We start from the raw sequence: 21,510 nt of genomic DNA on the forward strand, positions 1-21,510 counted from the left end.
ACTCAACACCCAAAGAACAAATGATCCAATCAAGAAATGGGCAGAAGACGTGAACAGACACTTTTCCAAAGAAGACATCCAAATGAAAAAAAAAAAAAAAGAAGAAGAAGACATCCAAATGGCCAACAGACGCATGAAAAAGTGCTCAACATCACTCGGCATCAGGGAAATCCAAATCAAAACCACAATGAGATACCACCTCACACCCATCAGAATGGCTAAAATTAACAAGTCAGGAAACGACAGATGTCGGCAGGGATGCAGAGAAAGGGGAACCCTCCTACACTGTTGGTGGGAATGCAAGCGGGTACAGCCACTCTGGAAAACAGTATGGAGGTTCCTCAGAAAGTGGAAAATAGAGCTACCGTATGACTCAGGAATTGCACTACTGGGTATTTACCCCAAAGATACAAATGTAGTGATCCGAAGGGGTACATGCAACCCAGTGTTTACAGCAGCAATGTCTACAATAGCCAAACTATGGAAAGAGCCAAGATGTCCATTGACAGATGAATGGATAAAGAAGATGTGGTATATATATACAATGGAATATTATGCAGCCATCAAAAAATAAAATAAAATAAAAATGAAATCTTGCCATTTGCAACGACATGGATGGAATTAGAGGGTATTATGCTAAGCGAAATAAGTCAATCAGAGAAAGACATGTATCATATGATCTCACTGATATGAGGAATTCTTAATCTCAGGAAACAAACTGAGGGTTGCTGGAGTGGTGGGAGGTGGGAGGTGGGAGGGATGGGGTAGATGGGTGATAGACATTGGGGAGGGTATGTGCTATGGTGAGCGCTGTCAACTGTGTAAGACTGTTGAACCACAGACCTGTACCTCTGAAAAAATAATACATTATATGTTAAAAAAAAAAAAAAGAAGAAGAAGATAGCAGGAAGGGAAAATTGAAGTGAGGGAAATCGGAGGGGGAGACGAACCATGAGAGACTAGGGACTCTGAGAAACAAACTGAGGGTTCTAGAGGGGAGGGGGTGGGGGGATGAGTCAGCCTGGTGATAGGTATTAAAGAAGGCACGTATTGAATGGAGCACTGGGTGTTATACGCAAACAATGAATCATGGAACACTACATCAAAAACTAATGATGTAATGTATGGTGATTAACATAACATAATAAAATTCAATTAAAAAAAAAAAAGAAAAATCTGGGGTCAGAGTTGTACAGAAGCCAGAAAAGTATTATTTTCACTTTATCATCTCAGAAAGTCTGTAGTTCCATTTTTCACTGAGATAGAGAATTAATACTTTTCTAGTCATTCATAACAAGTATCTATTGAGCACTTCCTGTGTGCAGAGACTAAGCTAGATACTAGAATGACAGCCATGAACAAGGCAGTAGGCATTCATGGAGCTTCAACTGAAGAACACCTGTATAACTGCAGGAGGGGAGAGCTTTACTCTAAAAAAGGTGACTTTTTTAGAAGAATCACACAGTTTAAAAAGTGATAAATAGCTAGTAATTATTTTTTTAAAAATACAAAACATAAAAATAAAGAGAAGTTTGTAAAATGCAGCATTTTGACAACTGGGGGGAAAAAAAACAAACACAGAAACTACCTAGTATTCTGTCCTAGTCCTCTTCTATTTATTTGTTTCTCTCAACACTCTGAAGAGTTTAAGATTTGGGAAAGTCTTCACAGATTGCTCATGTTCTACTTTTTCACTAAGTCAGAATCAATGCAATAGATTGAAGATTAAGGAATGGAGATGACTCATTCAAACTTGTATCTAAAAATAGAACAAGTTCAAAAACAATAGAAAGACATGCATTTTATGTCATTAGATATTTGCACACATACCCTATGTCCTTCTCTTCCCATGAACATAAAACATGCTATAATATCTCCCATTCTTTAAAAACACCACCAGAGAGTTCTGACCCACATTCCCTCCAGCAGCTGCCCCATTTACCAACTCCCTTGTAGAGTGGCATTACGTACACAGATCGCTTCTATTCACTGTCTACAATTCATTGACTTCCCTTCTCTCTTCAACTCACTCTACTCAGCTTTCACCCACACCGCTCCGATGAACCTCTTTGCCAAGGGCAACACTCATCGCCTCTATGTACTAAATCTAATAATCATTCTTGGTCCTCATCTATTGATCACCCCCTTCCTAAAACACCTTTATGTGGCTTCCAGAATTCTTCACTCTCAGGATTTTCCTCCGATCTCCACTGGCCACATTCCAATTCCTTTGCTGATCTTTCTTTATTTCCCCAAACTTTAAAACATGGCTATAACCCAAGGATCAATCTTTGGACTTCTTCTCTTTTTATACTCACTCCTATGTAAAGTTCATCCAGTCTCAAGATTTAAATACCATCAATATGTTATTGACTCCCAGACTTTTATCTCTAGACCCCCTCTTGCCCCTGAACTCCAGACTCATATATCCAACTACCTATTAAATATCTCCACATAGATGATTAATGTAAGTACCTCAAACTTAACATGTCCAAAAGCAAACTTGTGATCCTCACCCAAAATTGTTCTTCCTGCACTCTTTCTCAAGTCAGTAGATTGAACTTTAGCCTTCCAGAAGCCTAGGCCAAAAATCGTGGCATTATCTTACCTCTTCTCTGCTCTAACTCCACAACCAATCTATGAGAAAATCTATCACCCCTAGTTCAAAATGTATCCAGAAGCCAACTCCTTCTCACTACTTCTACTTGCCGTCACCCTATTCCATACCACCATTATTTCTCACCTGGATTATGTCAAAAGCCTCTTATCTGTTTAGCTTGCTTCCATGCATACCCACTATAGTAAATTCTCACAACAAGAACTGTAGTGATCCTTTCAAGTTAAATCACTTCACTCTGCTGAAAACCCTTAGTGGCTTTCCATCTCACACAGAGTAAAAGTTGAAGCCCTTACAAAGGCTTTCCTGATCTGTCCTCTTCCTAGACACTTTCTTCTTTATATCTTCATGTCCTACACGATTCTTTCACTGACTATCCCTACATATAGCTACGCACACTGCTACAAACACAAACACACACACACACACCTTCTTGGAGTTCCAGAGGGGGGAAAAAAACAAAATACTATCTCACTACTCTTCCTACTCTTCCCTCCTACTTGGATAACTCCAGATATCTCTGTGGCACTCTCTCTTTCTTCCTTTATCTCTTTGCTCAAATGTCATCTTCTCAAACTTTCCTTGCTACCATATTTAAAATCTTAACACCTTCTTCCATGTCTTCCTTTTTCTCCCTTCCCTGCTTTACCTATACAAAACTTAGCATCATTTAACATACTATATATTTTCTTATTCATTTATTTACCATCTTCCTCTATGGAACCAGGCTAGATGAAGGCAAGAATTTTTGTCTGTTCATTTCTGTATCCCTAATACCTAGACAGGTATGTGGCTCAATAAGTAATTGTTAAATGAAATGAATGAATGAGAGAAGACATAGAAAAAAAAAAAAAAAAAGGAAATACCTGCTGAACTGCCTTATTTATACTGCAAAAACTAGACATTCAAGTGAAATTTTAGGAAATAATGTCATAGAAAATAAAAAGTAAATTCTAAGCTCAAGAAAATTTTTAAATTAAAAAGAAATGCTATTTTTAGAGCCCCCCAAACACTCCAAAGTTGACAGTATTTCCAAGGTGTGCCTAGCAAGTAATAAGAATTCAATTAATCTTAGCTAGTTATTAGTATTACTGTGATTAGGTATATGGACCTATCCATGTATAAAGAAAATAGATTCTTAATAATCTAACAATTGAATAAAATAAGCCTAAGAAACCATTGCAAAGATAAGAGGACAGGGTCTACAGGACATATAAAGTTAAAATTAAACTCTCTTAAAATTATATGGTAGTAAATATGTTCAATTAAGCAGACTTACTACTAAACATGTTTGGGTCATCATACTTTAGTAATAGAAGGTGCTTATGATTACCAAGTATAATCCCTCATTTTATGCATGAGGATGATCCTAAGTGATTAAGTAAATTGCCCCCAAGGTGACGTAACCAGATAAAATGACAGCCCCAGGACAAAAGCTAAAGTTTTCTGATCCCCACTTTAAGTCTTCCTTTAAACTGTATTGGATTTGTTCCACAATCACTGCAAATAAAATTAAAATAAATTATTAAAGAGACTTAAATTACATTAATGAAAAATTTAAATTGCTTTTTCACAAAGAAATCTGTTTTTATAGCTATAAATTTTTTTTAATTTATAAATTTTATAAAGCTACACATTTTTATAATTATAACTTAGTAAATTAGAATATTTCATAATTTCTTCTAATTTTTAAAATCAGAGATTTACATAAAAGAAAAGTGGATGACCTTTCTTTAGCATTTAATAAAGTTTATCATGAGAAGAAGAAGATGAACAGAAATCTCATAAACAGATTGTTATGACAGAAATGCTTATACAATTCCCCCAAACAAAACCAAACCACAGAAATCTTAATGCTTCTCAGGCTAAGGACATTATAATACTGTCAAATGGTTTGAAGGAGGCTATCTAAAAAAAAGTAATTATGAAATGACATAATAACATCACTGCAACGACTGTCGGGTAAAAAGTGATTTTGGTAAGTATTATGAAAAAGCACTCATTTGACATTTTCTTCCCCAGTAAGTATCAGTCCTAACAGCAGTCTGAATGCAATCCTATGCATATAATTTGAGGAAACTACTCCATCAACTGAACTGGAAATACTATAAAAATGTTCTGAAAGTACAGCAAGAGTGTGAAGTATCATGCAAAAGAACAGCTTTAAGAGTGTATGTTAAAACACTCTCTCAGTACACAGACTACGATGCTGTCAGTATCAGAATCAGATGCTCTCAGCATCTTCCAGTAAATAAATAATCATAGCTTTAGTGAACAAATTTACATGCAAAGAGAGAAAAAAGAAAAAAAATGAAGCAATAGAAACAAAAATATAAAGACACTTGGACCTGATACTTTGGGATTACTATTCCCAGAACAAAACAGAACCAAAGTATTAAAATAAATGGGCAAGGAGGCAGAATGTTTTAATTCACAAAGTATAAACAGAATGAACTTTTCAAATTCTCAAAAGAGTTTCTGTTCATGCTTTATATAAATAATAAACTCTCTTAAGCAAACTGATAATAATGACTCACTCGTTCACTTTGTTATAATATTGTAGATGATAACTTTTATAGAAGTTGATATGAATCCTTCAAAGTAGGAATCAAAGTAAATGTTACCTACTTCACATTTTCGGCTCTCCAGATAACATTAGAATTTTTGAACACTCAAAAGAGTCACAGGATAAGCAAGCACATTTGTGTAAATTCCCATGAAGTTTTCCAAGCTGAATATATAACCATTTCTTATACTCCTCTTACACTAAGAATAAAGAATAATCTTTTAAAAATTTTGTGATAATTTTATTGAGGGCATCAGTTAAATTTTCCGACTTGAAATTTACTTGTTCTACTAATACATTTCCATTGCGTTCAAGGAACACAACTACAGAGTACATTAAAATGTAACCTTTGAACCTCGCAGTGTAAAACATCACTTCCTGAGCAGAGATAGCACTCCAAGAACAATCAATCACTGTTAAGAAGAATATACACTCAACATTGTTAATTAGTGTTGATGCACTCTCCTCTATGCCCTCATCTGTCATGAAGATTGTTTAAAAATCTGAGTTATTAGTCTTTATTTGGGAAAGGATCTGGTTAATATCTTTAAGAGCAGAAATCATTCATCCATCCACTCTATCCCAGAGCGTGATAATTCCTACCCCCAATACAAGTTACTGATAACCACCACCCCTCCACTAACTTAGAAGCTATAAATCAGGAAGAGGGCAGCTTCTATGCAACCCCTGTTAATTTCTGTTTACAATCTATCCAACTGAGAATGTTAGCTAGTCAGGGGAGAAACCAGCTGATGGATCAGATAGTAGGAAAACATAACAGCTTAAAGATAGAAAATAACAAAATGACAAATTAAAATGCCCTGTGCTTATAAAACATGGATTGAATTTAAAATTAATCTTTAAAAAATTAATATTCCTGAATGTTCATCTCACTTCAATGGGAGCTTTCCTAAAACACTGAAAGAAAAATTAAAACTGTAACCTTAATGTAGATGGTTTCTGGAATTAAACACAAAAATTTAAAAAAAAATAAAAAGTCAAAAGTGTAGGTTTCTACCATTACGTAAAAATCGCATTAGGAAAAAGCAAAATTCTTAATTCTTTTATATTTAACTTAAAATCATGATATAAAATCTACGACATTTTTTCTCATACATGATCCAGCACAAAGAACTTCAATATACTTCCTAAGAAACTCTCCGACATATTCACCAAGGTGGAATTCAGTAGGCCAATTGGGCCCGAAGGCCATCTAACAGATTCCCTGTATCTACACATGTATTTTTCCTCATTAAGAAAAGCATTTTCCCTTAATAACACATCCCGGGCCATAAACACTTCTGATTTCAATGGAAGCTTCATGAAAAGGCTTTTATTCACTCATTCAGTACTCATTCATTCAGGCACTGTTCTCAGTGATGAGGTCCTTAGGTTTCGTTGAGCTTAGATTTTAGTGGGGAAAGACAGACAAGAAACAAACAAGAACAGCATCAGATGGCACTGAAGCTCCACAGATAAGTGAAACTTAATGTCCTGAGAGAAAGGGACTGCATGGCCTGTTTACACTGAGTGGCCAAGAAAGGGAACTCTGAGGAGATGACATTTAAGATGAGATCCAAATGATAAAATGGAGCCAGTCAAGTAGAGACCAGAAGTATTTCAAGCAGAAGAAACCCTATGGTACAAATTAAGTTAGAATGTTTTAAGTACAGAAAAAAAGACAAGTGTGCCTTAGCATCTAGTGGCAAGGGAACACACAGTAGAAGAAGAGGTCTGAGAGGCAGGTAGGAGCCCGATCACCTAGTGCTTGGTAAATTTGGATGAGGAGTTTGGAATTCATTCTAAGTGTGATGAGAAAGCACTAGAAGAGTCATAATAACATGATTTGCCATTTGGGAACTGGGATTGTAGGAGAGCAAAGCCAGAAGCAGGAGGGACAGTTAGGAAGCTACTGCAATAGTTCACATGAGAGGTGATGGTGTTTTAGGCCATGGTCAGGTCCACCTGTAATAAGCCCAGAAGCAGACATAAATAAAAAACCCTGAGGCTCCACGGGGCAGTCTCTGATCAAGTGAGAGAGCAAGACTTTCAAGGCCAGGAAATAAGGTACCAGACCTCGTAGATCTGGCTCCATGAATTGCAGAAATTGCCTCAGATGGTAATAGAATGGTTTCCAGGTGCCTATCAGTTGTTTCATTCCACATCGGGCTGCAGACACCATCAAACTTCAACAGAACTTCTGTAAGTTCACAGAATAAGTAGATGACTTTCCCTCTTTCCCATTTTGGAAGTTAGCTACCAGGAATTTACGCTTACCTTGCTAGGGAAAAGCAGGGCCTTCCATGAAGATTTGGACATAATTATACTTATTAATCCCAACAACCAAACAGAGCAAAAGAAAGGCATTCAAATTTTTAGAAAACTTGAAGGCAGCTAAGCAAAAGAATAAAATTAAGACTAATTAATTAAAGGTTAAAATTAAGGTTAACAGGTCCCTAGCACTCCTTAAGCACTCTTTTTGTCTCAACCTTTGTGCAAGTGAACGTCTAACTGAATACACATTGCTAGCACTCCAGAATGTTTGAACTGAATTGCCCCACCCATCATATGGTACGAGAAGTGATCTAAAAAAAAACAGAAAAAACAAAAACCCAAGACATAAGATGATGACAAAGGGATTCTCTAGGAACCTTTACCTCCAGGCCACGTTTGTAAAATATCTGTTTCAGCTCTACTAATTTGTAATTTGTGATCATTCAAATTGAAGCTACAGTCAGTGTTTTTAAAAGACTATTATGAATGATAATAACGATGATGATAATAGTTATTGAGCACTTACAGTATACAGATCACAGGCTAAGTGCTTTCCATGTAATATCTCATTTAATCTTTAAACCAACTTTACCAGACAGCAGCTATTATCCTTACCTCAGATGAGGAAGTTGAGGTATCTAGATACAAAGTCTAATGTCACACTGCTGTTAAGTGAAGAAACTGGGCTTATAAAAGCAAAGTATGCCAAAATTCAAAGCCCTATGATCTTTTTTTTTTAAAAAGATTTTATTTATTTGAGAGAGAGAATGAGATAGAGAGAGAGAATGAGACAGAGAGAGAGCATGAGACGGGGGAGGGTCAGAGGGAGAAGCAGACTCCCCGCCAAGCAGAGAGCCCAATGTGGGACTCGATCCCGGGACTCCAGGATCATGACCTGAGCCAAAGGCAGTCGCTTAACCAACTGAGCCACCCAGGCGCCCCTCAAAGCCCTATGATCTTAACCATAACTCAGTACAAATTTAAATAGTACAGGAGCGCCTGTCAGTTAAGCGTCTGCCTTTGGCTCAGTTAATGATCCCAGGGTCCTAGGATAGAGCCCCGAATCAGGCTCCCCGCTCAGTGAAGGTCTGCTTCTTCTTCTCCCTTTGTGCATGCTCTCTCTCTCTCTCTCTCTGGTAAATAAATAAAATCTTAAAAAGATAAATAAAATAAAATCTTAAATAGTACAAAGAAAAAATACTAACTAGTGCCTTAGAGCCTTTCAGAATAGAATACAGACTAAAATAAATTTGTTTTAAGCATTATACACTGAAATAATTTAATTGTTAACAATTCTATTTCATAAAAGCAAATCCCTTCCTCTACTGACTACTTCATTAACCTATTCTAGTTATTCATTATATTTAAACATAGTAAAACACAATTTTTAATAAAAATAAACCCATAATTCACCCTTACCTAAAACTATCTTCAATCCTTAGCCCAAATTTCTGTGAGTTTACTATATTTTAATAAAAAACAAATGATCTTTGGGGTGCCTGGGTGGCTCAGTCATTCAGCGTCTGCCTTCAGCTCAGGTCATGATCCCAGGGCGCTGGGATGGAGCCCCGCATCGGGCTCCCTGCTCTGCGGGAGGCCTGCTTCTCCCTTTCCCACTCCCCCTGCTTGTGTTCCTGCTCTCGCTGTCTCTTTCTCTCTGTCAAGTAAATAAAATCTTAAAAAAAAAAAAAAAAATCTTAAAAAAAAAAACAAAGACACACATATGCACACTCCCTCTCCACTTCCTCCCTTTCTCTTCCTCCCTCCTTCCTTCTCTCTCTCCCTATACAGAAATTTTCTGTCTATCCTATCCTGCTAAATTTTGGCTAAAAGTTGGCTACTGCTGGGGTTCCTAGGTGGCTCAGTCGGTTAAGTGTCAGACTCATGATTTCAGCTCAAGTCATGACTCATGGGTTGTGGGATCCAGTCCCATGTCTGGCTCCTCACTCAGCATGGAGTCTGCTTGGGATTCTCTCTCTCTCTCCCTCACCGTCTGCCCCCAACCCCCGCTTGCTCGCTCACACACACACATACTCTCTCTAAAATAAATAAATAAATAAAACCTTTTTAAAAATGAAATAAAAGTTGGCTAATGCTGCCAATATTTTCATAGCCTATACATATATCTTTTCAACATATACTTTCCATTTTGCAACTTTCTAAGTTGCAAAGAACAGGACACAATGATGAGTTTTAAAAAGCACATTTAGGTAGAAGATGACTCTCTGTAGATAAGGAACGTAATAATCCAGTTTCAGATGTCTTCCCATCATGTTTCTTTTGCTTTGCCTTTAATCCATATGTAAAATCCTTGCTTTTTAATATAATTTTGTCCCCCCAAACAGAAGATGAGTACACACTACTATGACTAATGTAACACCAACGTGGAAACACAGGTTTCAAGATCTTTTATTACATGACCATATGAAATCAGGCCAGTGACAGATTATGCAGTAAATAATATCCAGGAAAATGTTCATTTTATAATCTCTTCATTTTACAAATGTAACATTCTGTGTGACTGCATACTTTATTCTATGATCTCATTCTGAGAGTATTATAAATACAAGGAAGGGGTTAGAGCTAAGCCAAAAGCTAAAAAACTCAACTTCTTATGCTATTAAATCTCAAACATAACACTGTAATAATTTTTTTCATAAATTCATATAACTTATATAAATGTTTGTTTTTAAAAATTTAGGAATGGCATCACCAGCACAGTCCAATAGCCTCCAATCTGATAGGACCACATAAACACATAATGTATATAATTATGCACCACTACACCATTACTCCAGATGGTAGTCAAATTATGTCTTGAAAGAAATGAAAACAAGTCTCAACCCCTATTCCTTTCTTACTCTATAATTTCCTAAAAGGTGATGAGAAACTGCTGATAAAGCACAAATTTAACCATAATACAAGCCAGTGCTTCAGTAACATGGTAACTAAGAAATGATCTCCTAAAATGAAAAGTTGCACTCAGGAACAGAACCTAAGGTCATCAAAACTTTTTAAAGGAGAATTTCAATGAATTTAAAAGCATCTGATTCATTCAATTAGAAATATTTACAGACCAGAACAGCAAAATTAAACTAAAGCTTTAAAAAACTGTATCTTTTACCCAAGACATCCATTTCATGATATATAATACTATTTTCTAAAAAGGTATTATAAAATTTCTATTTTTAACTCTTCAGAGAAATGGTATCCACACCTGTTTTGTAATGATTTTAAAGTAAGGCTTGGATTTATTAAATGTTCATCTAAGTGTGCAAAATCACATAATGAAGAAATCTTGGTTTAGTCCTTTAGGAAGTACTATATCCTAAATAATAGTACTATTTCCTAAATAAACACAGAAAAAAATGCACTATACTTTTAAAGACCTTTGGAGAAGATAATTCTCGTGGTAGTATACTTGGGTATTGGTTTAACAACGCTTGTAGTCAGGAAACTGTTCCTGACCTAAATCCTCCATGGTATAATTTAAATTCATTTTCTCTTTTTCTGACCTCAAATAGTTGTAGATTAGGTCATATCATAGTATTTTATATATTTAAAAACCCTTATTAATGTCTCCTTTTCCAGGTAACTGCATTGTAGGACTATGAACCAACTAACAGTCCCGTACTAAATTCAGTCTTGTAATTTTATATGCTGTATATCATAGCCCAAGAGACAGATCTCAAAAATTATTTATCCACCATTTTTACCAAGCACTACTCATCCCCCAATACACTCTTTCTTAAAAAAAAAAAAAAAAAAAAAAAAAAATTATCTACATTTTAGAACAAACCCCAAAAATTTAGAAAGAGAAGTTTATGAGAGATGTGAACAAGGAACAATGCACACAAAATTCCACCCAGACAATGCTTTCTTTCCTAGAAAAGGGGACCATTTAATGAAATCTCTCTCTCAAAATCTCTGGGGCAGAGCTGACGCTGTAGTGCAGTATCATAAAATCTGCAGCTGTGTTGCTGTTCTTAATAGTCCATGCTGCTTCCTCAGACCACAGGAAGCCAAAACACACAGGGTCAGAACAGAACTTACCTGAACAGGAACTGGCCAAACCAGCAGAGCAGTTATGACAGATCAAGCATCAAAACTGTTATTGAAAAGGTTGTATACATCTTTAAAAATGTTCTCCTCCAGCAATGTACTTACTCCAGGAAAGCTGTATCTTTTATGTTTCTAAACATCAACATTTTTGTAGGAATAAAGACTACGGGATAGGCAAATAAATTACTATACATAAATAAGCATTAATAACTTACTTTTATTGCCCACCAAGGCAACCAGTGGCTGAGTTTCTGACTCCTCGCTCACTTTCTTCACCACAGAATACCAGTCTTCTAAATTCTCAAAGCTTTGATAATTTGTAATATCATATACCAAGAGGATTCCCTGTCACAAAAGAGTTACAGAATCTTTGTAAGATACCTGGCATATGCATGGTAAGTTACAATGAATACAAGAAAACTGTATCATAGAGTTGAAAAAGCTGCAAGGTCTACAATCCTGCCTGTAACTTTCATGAGGTCAAACATGTAAACCTTTCAATAAATAACCATCTGCTGCTGCTCTTTTTAAATATTTCAAAAATGGAGATTCCATGACATCCCTTGATAGTCAATTTTAGTGTTTAACACAATTTTCTTTAAATGAAATAAGTCGATTTCCTCTTTTGGGCCTCTGTGCATTTGGAGAACAACATGAGAGTATCCTCCTCATAATAACCCTTCATGTACTTGAAGATAGTTAAGTAACTCCTTTATTGTCCCCTTTCCAGAATAAACAAACTCAATTCCTTAAACTTGCCTCAAAGGACCTATTTTCTATCCCTTTAATCATAGTTGTTGGGTTCTTCCCAGGACACACTACATACATTTTTGACATCCTCTTTAAAATGAGCAATGTAAAACTGGACATGATACTGTAATAAGAGCCTGAACAAAGCCAAATATAACAGAGGGATTGCTTCCTGCCTCTTATATATCATATTCCTTTTAATATATCCCATTATTTTGTGTGGGAAGGAGAAGTATGTACACACACAAATATAACAGTGCCACATTCTTGATTCTCATCCAGTTTGTGGTCAAACACTTAATACAAAGTTCTGCATACAGTATTAAGTCTGGACCCTAATAGCATTTATGTCTCCTTCTTCTTTGGTTGTAATCATAAGTTTTAACTACATTTTTGTACCTACTATGTATCTAGACATATATTTAGATCTCTTCATTAGTCCTTACAACAATAATGCAACACTGGTATTCTTATTCTCATTTGACTAATAAATAGAGGTTACAATAACCAAGGTCATACAGCTAGGCAAGTGATGAAGCCAGATATGAATCAAGAGCTGAAAGAATATGAATTCACTCTATAAGCACTTGTCTGCCAACTATATGTCCAGCATTGTGCTGGGTCCTATGGGTATAAATTACAAACCTCCAGAAACTCACAGTCTTACAGCAAGGCCAGGCACATAAACAGACAAGTATAGAACACAAAAGTGATGGCCAGTGATATGCTGGTAAAGGTTAATCAACTGGCTATTGTCGTGGTGGGGGTAGGGAATTGCAGAGTGTGATTTGTAGCATTTGCCTATTTCTGTGGGGTAAATACTCCCCTCGGGCCATTTTCAAGCTACTGATGTCACTTCAATGAACAGAACTGGGTAGGACACTACCATATTGCATCTGCACCATACAGTTACACTAGACATAAATAATTTCAAGAAAATAGATAATAACAAAAATATATGTTAAAAGAATTAGTAAAGGATGCATTTGAGCATATATCTTTGTTTTTAGTATAATTTATGCATTTATATATAATTTTTAATCATGAATGTATTCAACAAAGGGCTCACAAAAATTCCCAAAAATTTAATAACTGACTTTCTCAAGCCAGTTCCAGCACACTACCCTTACAGCTTTCTAGCACCATGCTCTTTTAAATTACACTGGCTCCCAAGTCACTTATCTTCTCTGGGTCTCAGGTTGTTTGCCTCTAAAATTAGATCACTGAAAGTAAATGGTCTCTAAAATCCATCCCAGTTTAAATATTCTATAATTTTTATGCAAAATCATTTGTCTGATTTATTTTGATAACTTAGACACCCATTTCTGTCTTCCCAAATGCCTTGAAATAATGCCCAACACAAAATTATTTGAAATAATCAGCACAAGTCCACTTTTCTTATTAAGAATAATGCCCCAGGGGCACCTGGGTAGCTCAGTCAGTTGGGCATCTGGCTCTTGGTTTTGGTTCAGGTCATGACCTCTGGGTCATGAGATCAAGCCCCGGAGTTGGGTTCTGCGTTTGGTGGAATCTGCTCGGGATTCTTTCCCTCTTCCTCTCTCTCCGCCTCTCCTGTGTGCATACACATCCGTGATCTCATAAGTAATAAATTAATAAATAAATAAGTAAATAAATAAAATCTTTTAAAAAGAAAAGAAAAATGCCCCAGAATTGGCCTTTGAAGAAAACTAATCTTCAATCTACTGATTCCACCTCCAGTTGACTTGAATGATACAATATATTGTGTTACAAGAGCTCTGCCCTGAAAGTCAGGCTGCTGTTGGGACTGCAGTCTTGGCCCTACCATCTACTGATCTTGAGCAATGCTTCTGTCGTCCATCTCTGTAACACTTGCCATGTCTATATGATTATGTGAAGTAATAAAAATAAACTTATTTAAAAACTAACATATTACATAATTGCTGGGAATTTTTTATTATTCTGAGTGAATAACAATCACAGTTTCAAGGCAACTTTGAGGTAGTTTTTACACTCATAGATTGAGCCATTGACCTATGATGTCTTACACCTTAAGATTTTTGGAACTCTTCTAAATCAACATATGAAAATCTTCATCTCAACATGGATCAATATGTGAACATGACAGAATATGCAAATAAAACATGGCCACTATCTCTTTATGATCAGTACTAGACCAGAGCTATAGAATAAAAATTAAATACTACAGGGTTGTGTGGGTGGCTCAGTCAGTTAAGCTTCCTACTCTTGATCTAGCTCAGGGTCATGAGTTCAAGCCCCACACTGGGTTCCATGCTTGGCGTGGAGCCTACTTTAAAAAAAATTGGGGCACCTGGGTGGCTCAGTCAGCTAAGTGTCTGCCTTCGGCTCAGGTCACTGTCCCAGGGTCCTGGGATTGAGCCCCGCATCACGCTCCCTGTTCAGCAGGGAGTCTGCTTCTCCCTCTCCCTCTCCTTCTCCCTCTACTCCTCCCCCCGACTCGTGCACTCTCTCTCTTCCCTTCTCTCTCCAATAAATAAACACAGTCTTTTTTTAAAAAATTAAATACTACAAGAGTTGGTAAACTATGGCCCCAAGGTCAAATTCAACTCAAAGTCCATATTTGTAAATAAACTTCCATTGAAATACAGTCATACTTATTTGTTTAAGTATTATCAATGGCTCTTTTTGTACTACAACTGCAGAACTGAGTAGCTACAACAGAGATAGTATGGCTTGTGAAACCTAAAATATTTTCTATCTGGTTCTCTAAGGAAAAGTTTGCCAATTCCTGATCTAGATCAGTGTGTCCAGTATTTTTCAGAGAGCAATACCTATGAATCTTCCAGAACTCATAAGAAAGGCAGAAGGATAAATGCCTTTCATTAATCTAGCTATCCGCCAACCCAAACATCTGTTCATAAACCCCATTCTCAGTAACACTTAATGTAAAAAACTATGATTCCATCTTTGCTCCTAACATGACAATCTTTCATCAGTTCTGACCTACACCAATGTGGTCAAAATCTGAAAAGGGAAAATGAGAAAACCAAAAAGACATTAAAACACAGAAGTGTTCTAGAATTTTCAGTTTCAACTCTGACCTGTAAAAAGCCTGGAAGTCATCATGTCTGTCCTTACAGTAAGAAAAAATCTAAACAAACTAAAAATCAATGATTTTTCTTGGGCAAAACAGAGAGCTGACTTTGCAGGGTAATTCACCACCCTGAAATCTGGGAGACAGGTGAATCCAAAGAGTCAAAGCCAAAATGTGCTTACCTGGAGCAGAAGCCGCTGTACCCAGCAAAGGGTAGGAACACTTAAATGATAATTCTCATAAACTGCTGGAGACTGCATGTGATCCACTTTGAGAATGAAAAACTCCCAGGTGGGAGTACTCTCACACTTTCATGGATTTTACCTCCAGAAACTCTATCAGATCCTTTTGGTAAAGCATCAAGAAAGATCCCCCACATGGCTCTGACAAGGTGAGGGAAAAATTAACCATTGTAAAATACACCCAGAGTATTATCCATTTAAAAAAAAAGGCATACTGTCCAGGAAAAAAGCTTAATCAGGGTCTTATATCATATGAGAAAGACAGTTCCCATCTCCAGCCCCTTCTAGCCATCCTGTCTCACGTAAGTGGGAAGAGCTAATAAACACCTGTAAAGGTCACAGCCCAGGGACACAGGCCCACTATAAGGCTGTGACTTAATCATAAGAGTATAGAATGCTTCCCTGCCTCCATACTTTACCACAACACCAACTGGGCTCCAGCATAATAGTAGCATATTACATTTGAAAGAGCTGCAAAACACAAACTTCAACTGAGGAAGAATTTTTTGAGATACCCAAAAAGAAAAGGGAGAAAAAAACAAGGACACTAGAGGAACTGGATGTCTCTGGTACCTAGAGCCTCAGCAAAGATTAAACACAGACCAATTCCTGGCCAATTAACATAAAACCTCACACTAAAGGCCTATTACCTGAGTTCTTATTAATGTATATATATTTGCTTTCAAAAAAAAAAAAATATTAGAAGGCAAACTAAAAGGCAGTTTGAAGGAAAAAATAAGCCTTAGAACCAGACTGAAATATGACACGGAATTTGGAATGATCAGATCAGGACTTTAAAACACACTATGATAAATATTTTTAAAAAGGTTCCAATGGAAAAGGTAGACAATATACAAGAACTGGTGGATAATGTAGACAAAGAGATGGAAACACTAAAGAATAATGAAAAGGAAATGCTAGATATCAAAACCACTATAACAGAAATGAAGAATGCCATTGCTGGGCTCATCAGCACACCAGACACAGCCTAGGAAAGAATCTGTAAGCTTGAAGAGAAGGTAATAGAAATTTCCAAAAGTAAAATGCAAAGAGAAAAAAGAGTGAATAAAACAGAACATCAAAAACCTATGTGACAATTCTGAATGGTGCATCATACATGTAAATGGACTACCAGAAGAATAAAAGAGAATGGAACTTAAGAAATATTTGAAGTGAGGCACCTGGGTGGCTCAGTCGTTAAGCGTCTGCCTTCAGCTCAGGTCATGATCCCAGGGTCCTGGGGTCGAGTCCCACATCAGGCTCCCTGCTCAGCGGGAAGCCTGCTTCTCCCTCTCCCACTCCCTCTGCTGTGTTCCCTCTTTCGCTGTGTCCCTCTCTGTCAAATAAATAAAGAAAATCTTTTAATAAAAATTTAAAAAAAAGAAATATTTGAAGTAACAATGGCCAAGAAATTGCCAAAATCAATCAAAGACACCAAACCACAGATCTAGAAATCTCAGAAGACAACAAGTAGGATAAATACAAAAGAAAAATCTACACGTAAGCACATCATATATTCAAACTGCATAAAACAAAACACCTAGGTGGCTCAGTCGGTTAAGTATCCGACTCTTGATTTCAGTTCAGGTCGTGATCTCAGGGTCGTGAGATCCGCATGGAGCCTGCTTAAGATTCTCTCTCCCTCTCCCTCTGCCTGCCAGCCTGCCTCCCATTCCAGCTCACGCATGCTCTCTCTTAAAAAAAAAAAAAAACAACAACAACAACTAAGAGAAAATCTTAAAAGAAGTCTGGGTGAGGGAGGGGTTGGTGAGAGGGAATATGTTATCTAGAGAGGAACAAGGATAAGAATTACAGAGAATTTCTTATCAGAAACCATGTAAGAAAAGAAAGGAGTGAAATATTTAAAATGTTGAAAGAAAGGAAAGGACCAATCTAGAATTCTATATGTAAAATTATTGTTCATAAGTGAGGGAGAAATAGACTTTCTCAGATAAACAAAACCTGAGGGAATTCATAGCTAGCAGACCTGCCCTGGAACAAATATTAAAAGAGGCTCTTCAGGGATAAAGAAATGAGATGGATGAGAAATGTACTTGTACATAAAGAAAGGAAGATGGGGCGCCTGGGTGGCTCAGTTGGTTGGGCGTCTGCCTTCAGCTCAGGTCATGATCCCAGAGTCCTGGGATCGAGCCCCGCATTGGGCCCCCTGCTCAGCCAGGAGTCTGCCTGTCCCTCTCCCTCTGCCCTGCTCCTGCTCTCTCTCTCTCTCTCTCAGTCTCTCTCTCCCTTTCTCAAATGAATAAATAAAATCTGAAAGAAAGAAAGTATCAGAAAAGGAGTAAAGGTTAAATAAAAGCATTTATTTTTCTTATTCTTAGTTGATCTAAAATACAACTGTTTGAGCGCCTGGGTGGCTCAGTTGGTTAAGCGACTGCCTTCGGCTCAGGTCATGATCCCAGGGTCCTGGGATCGAGTCCCGCATCGGACTCCCTGCTCTGCGGGGAGCCTGCTTCTCCCTCTCCTACTCCCCCTGCTTGTGTTCCCTCTCTCGCTGTGTCTCTCTCTGTCAAATAAATAAATAAAATCTTTAAAAAAATAAAAAATAAAAAAAATAAAATACAACTGTTTAATAATAGTAAGAACGTATTGAGTGATTATAGCATATGGGCAAGTGAAATGAATGACAGCCACGTCATAAGGGATGGGGGATGAATTAAGAATATGCTTTTATGAAGTATCTGAACTATACATGCAAAGCAATACTATGCTATAAAAGTGCTATGTGAAGGTGGACTTAAACTAGTTAAAAATATATATTGGAAACTCCAGGGCAATTGCTAAAAAAAAAAATGTGTTCATGTATAATGATATAATTGCTCAAATAAAACAATAAAAGTGAGAAAGGTTTAAAAGAAAACAAAAGACCAGCACAAGAAATAGAAAACAAATATGACAGAAATTAACCAAACTGTATCAATAATCACTTTAAATGTGAATGGTCTAAATATACCAATTAAAACTACACATTGCCTACAAGAAACTCACTTTAAATATAAAGACACAAATTAAAAGTAAAGGGAGAGAGAAATACCATGCCAACACTACTGAAAACAAAACTGAAGTATTCATATTCATTTCAGACAAAGCAGACTTTGGAATAAGGAAAGGTATTAGGTATAAAACCTGGCATAATGATAAAGTCAGTTCTCCAAGAAGGCGTAACAACAAAATCCTTCATGTATATACACCTAACAACAGAGTATCAAAATACATAGTGCCAAAACTGATAGAACTGTAAACCCACAGATCCACCAGTACTGTTGGAGACCCGAACACCCCTTTTTCACTGACTGATACATTAAGCAAGAAGACAATCAGTCACTCACATGAAACATTCACCAAGACAGACTACATTCTGGGCCATAAAACATACTTTAACAACTTTATAAGAACAGAAATCATACCAAGCATGTTCTTAGACTACAAAGGAATTAAACTAGAAATCAATAATAGAAAGATAGCTGGGAAAACTCAAAATATTTGGTGATTAAACAACATGCTTTTAAATAACACATGGGTCAAAAAAGAAGTCTCAAGAGAAGTTTTAAAGTATCTTAAATTAATAAAAACACAACCTATCAAAACTTGCGGGATATAGCAAAAACAGTGCTTAGAGGCAAATGTATAGCATTGAATGCATATATTAGAAAAGAAGAAACATCAATGATCTAAGCTTCTACTTGAAGAAACTGAGGAAGAAGAACAATTTAAAAACTTAATGAAAGCAGAACAAAAAAAATCATAAAAACTGGGGCGCCTGGGTGGCTCAGTCATTAAGTGTCTGCCTTCGGCTCAGGTCATGATCTCAGAGTCCTGGGATCAAGCCCCGCGTCGGGCTCCCTGTTTGGTGGGGAGCCACTTCTCCCTCTGCCCGCTGCTCCCCCTGCTTGTGATCTCTCTCTCTTTCTCTGTCAAATAAATAAATAAAATCTTTAAAAAAAAAAATCATAAAAACTAGAGCAGAGATCAACAAAATTTAAAAGAAGAAAATAATAGAGAAAATCAACAAAACCAAAAGCTGGTAAACCTCCAGCCAGGTTAACCAAAAAAGAGCAGGGAAGAGAAAACTCAAATCAATGAAGGGCCATCACTATTAGCCCCACAAACATTATAAGAATAGTAAGGGAGTAATATAAACAACTCTATGGCCAAAAAGTTGATCACACAGATGAAAGGGATCACTTCTCTGAAAGGCACAAATGGCCCAAACTCCTACAAGCAGCCACCGACCCCCGCCAAGGCCTTCACCCACCAGCTGCAGCACACCAAAGTCAGACCTCTAAGTACTCACCTCTTTAGGAGCCTATAACACAAGCACCCTCAAAGCCCCGAATCTCTCACCACATCCATCAATCCGGACCTCTTCTGACTGCTTGCAGAAAACTATCAGAATCTTCTCAGCCACAAGAAAGTATAACTCCCTCAGAAATGCAATACATCTCGGCAACAACTGAAGCAATCTACCAGGAACTGCTAGAAGTAATTTTCTTGGCAATCCTGTGGCCATCGAAACCCATCTCCATGTCTCATGTCCCTGATGCATTTTTATTACTTACCTACCTGCCGTTCATCTTTCTCCTATGTCTCTTCCCCACACCGCTCTGTGCTTGCTCTTCCCGGTTTACCCTCCAACTGCTCCTCTTCATCCCAAATCTTTTTGCTATAACTTTTGGAATTCAGATTTCAAGTTTAATACATCCTTCTATATCTTCAAATTCTTTAGTAAAGATTCCCTATATTTTCTATACCTTAACTTCATTTTTTCCCCCTGCAATTCCCAGAAGACACTATCACCCCTTCTCTAACTTTTAGTAAATATTACATAAAGTTTCTTCATACAATATTTTGTTTTCATCTATTTCACTTTTCACCGTATCTAATGAACATGATGAACCATTAACCAGATAGACAGCATTTTCAAGGGCATATTGAAGTCCCAAAGGACAATACCTAAGTACGTTATTCCATAGATTTAGTTCTGAAATTTAACAGGCACAGTACATACACAATTTAACCTTCCACAAAATGAAAGCTTCCCAGTTCCCGTAATGCAGGTATTTTTCTTCCTCCCTGATTTGTACAACAAATAATCTACTTTAGCTTTTAATTATATGTGGAAATGGGTTAAATCATAAAGATCGTACCATAGTCTTACAACATATACTTTGCTGCATAAGTACAACCTGTAAGAAGAAACACTAATGCGAGAGGTCTGTATAATCAGTTATAAGCTGGCAAATATCCAAGTAAAAAATGCACAGTAAAAGATAGCAGAGGGTCTCAGAGAGTCCAGTTTTGCGATGCGCTCTCTCCCCAGCCGCTAGACAGGCAACCAAATCCTTTTGTTGGTGGTTAACAGGCTGGCTCATCTGTGTGGGGCACTGGCACACAATAGTAGTTATGTTCTGCCTCACAAATGACTACACTTCATTGAGTTTATGCTCAGTAGGGCAGTGTTTGCAAACCACTTAGATTCCAGGACGGAAAGAGCTACAAAAATGAAACACCCAGTCCTTCTCTGAGGTTTGTTATTAGCCTCTGTTAGCCACAGGTTACAGGGCACTAAACACTATGTACTGTGTGTTTGCTTGTAACCACTATGAAAAATAGCCTATAACATCTTTCTGAAGACTCCTAGAAAATTTCAAGTTAATTTAAAATCTGGGAATTTAACTGGGAAATACTTCAATTCTTGGAACTGGTTCTTGTCAAAATACCTCACTGATTCTTTCTTGGGTGTCAATCCAATTTTGTTTCAACCAACGCTATTCAATAGACGATTGCTAAAGTTAACGCTACAGGGGGGAAAATGTGAACAGGGTAAAATAATCAGTGCTATTTGAATCTAAGTTCATTCCCAGCCTACCAATAAGCTTCTTAATGTTAAGAAATGCTTTAAGAAAAATAGACTCACTAACTTAAT

At 37.0% G+C, this 21,510-nt stretch overlaps 1 protein-coding gene across 4 annotated transcripts in view; it reads right to left on the bottom strand.

Annotated features, from left to right (window-relative positions):
* RAB28 (RAB28, member RAS oncogene family) overlaps positions 1-21,510 on the bottom strand; it is a 148,100-nt gene that overhangs the window by 113,478 nt on the left and 13,112 nt on the right. For all 4 annotated transcript variants that reach the window (XM_064584288.1, XM_045881475.3, XM_054508992.2 and 1 more), the window contains exon 4: positions 11,735-11,864. In XM_064584288.1, the coding sequence (XP_064440358.1) occupies positions 11,735-11,864 (130 nt within the window). The remainder of the gene's footprint in view (positions 1-11,734; positions 11,865-21,510) is intronic.

Source organism: Mirounga angustirostris, unplaced genomic scaffold (genome assembly GCF_029215605.1).
Source record: "Mirounga angustirostris isolate CCGP_5_RB_7025 unplaced genomic scaffold, mMirAng1.0.hap1 SCAF_2, whole genome shotgun sequence".
Taxonomy (NCBI): domain Eukaryota; kingdom Metazoa; phylum Chordata; class Mammalia; order Carnivora; family Phocidae; genus Mirounga; species Mirounga angustirostris.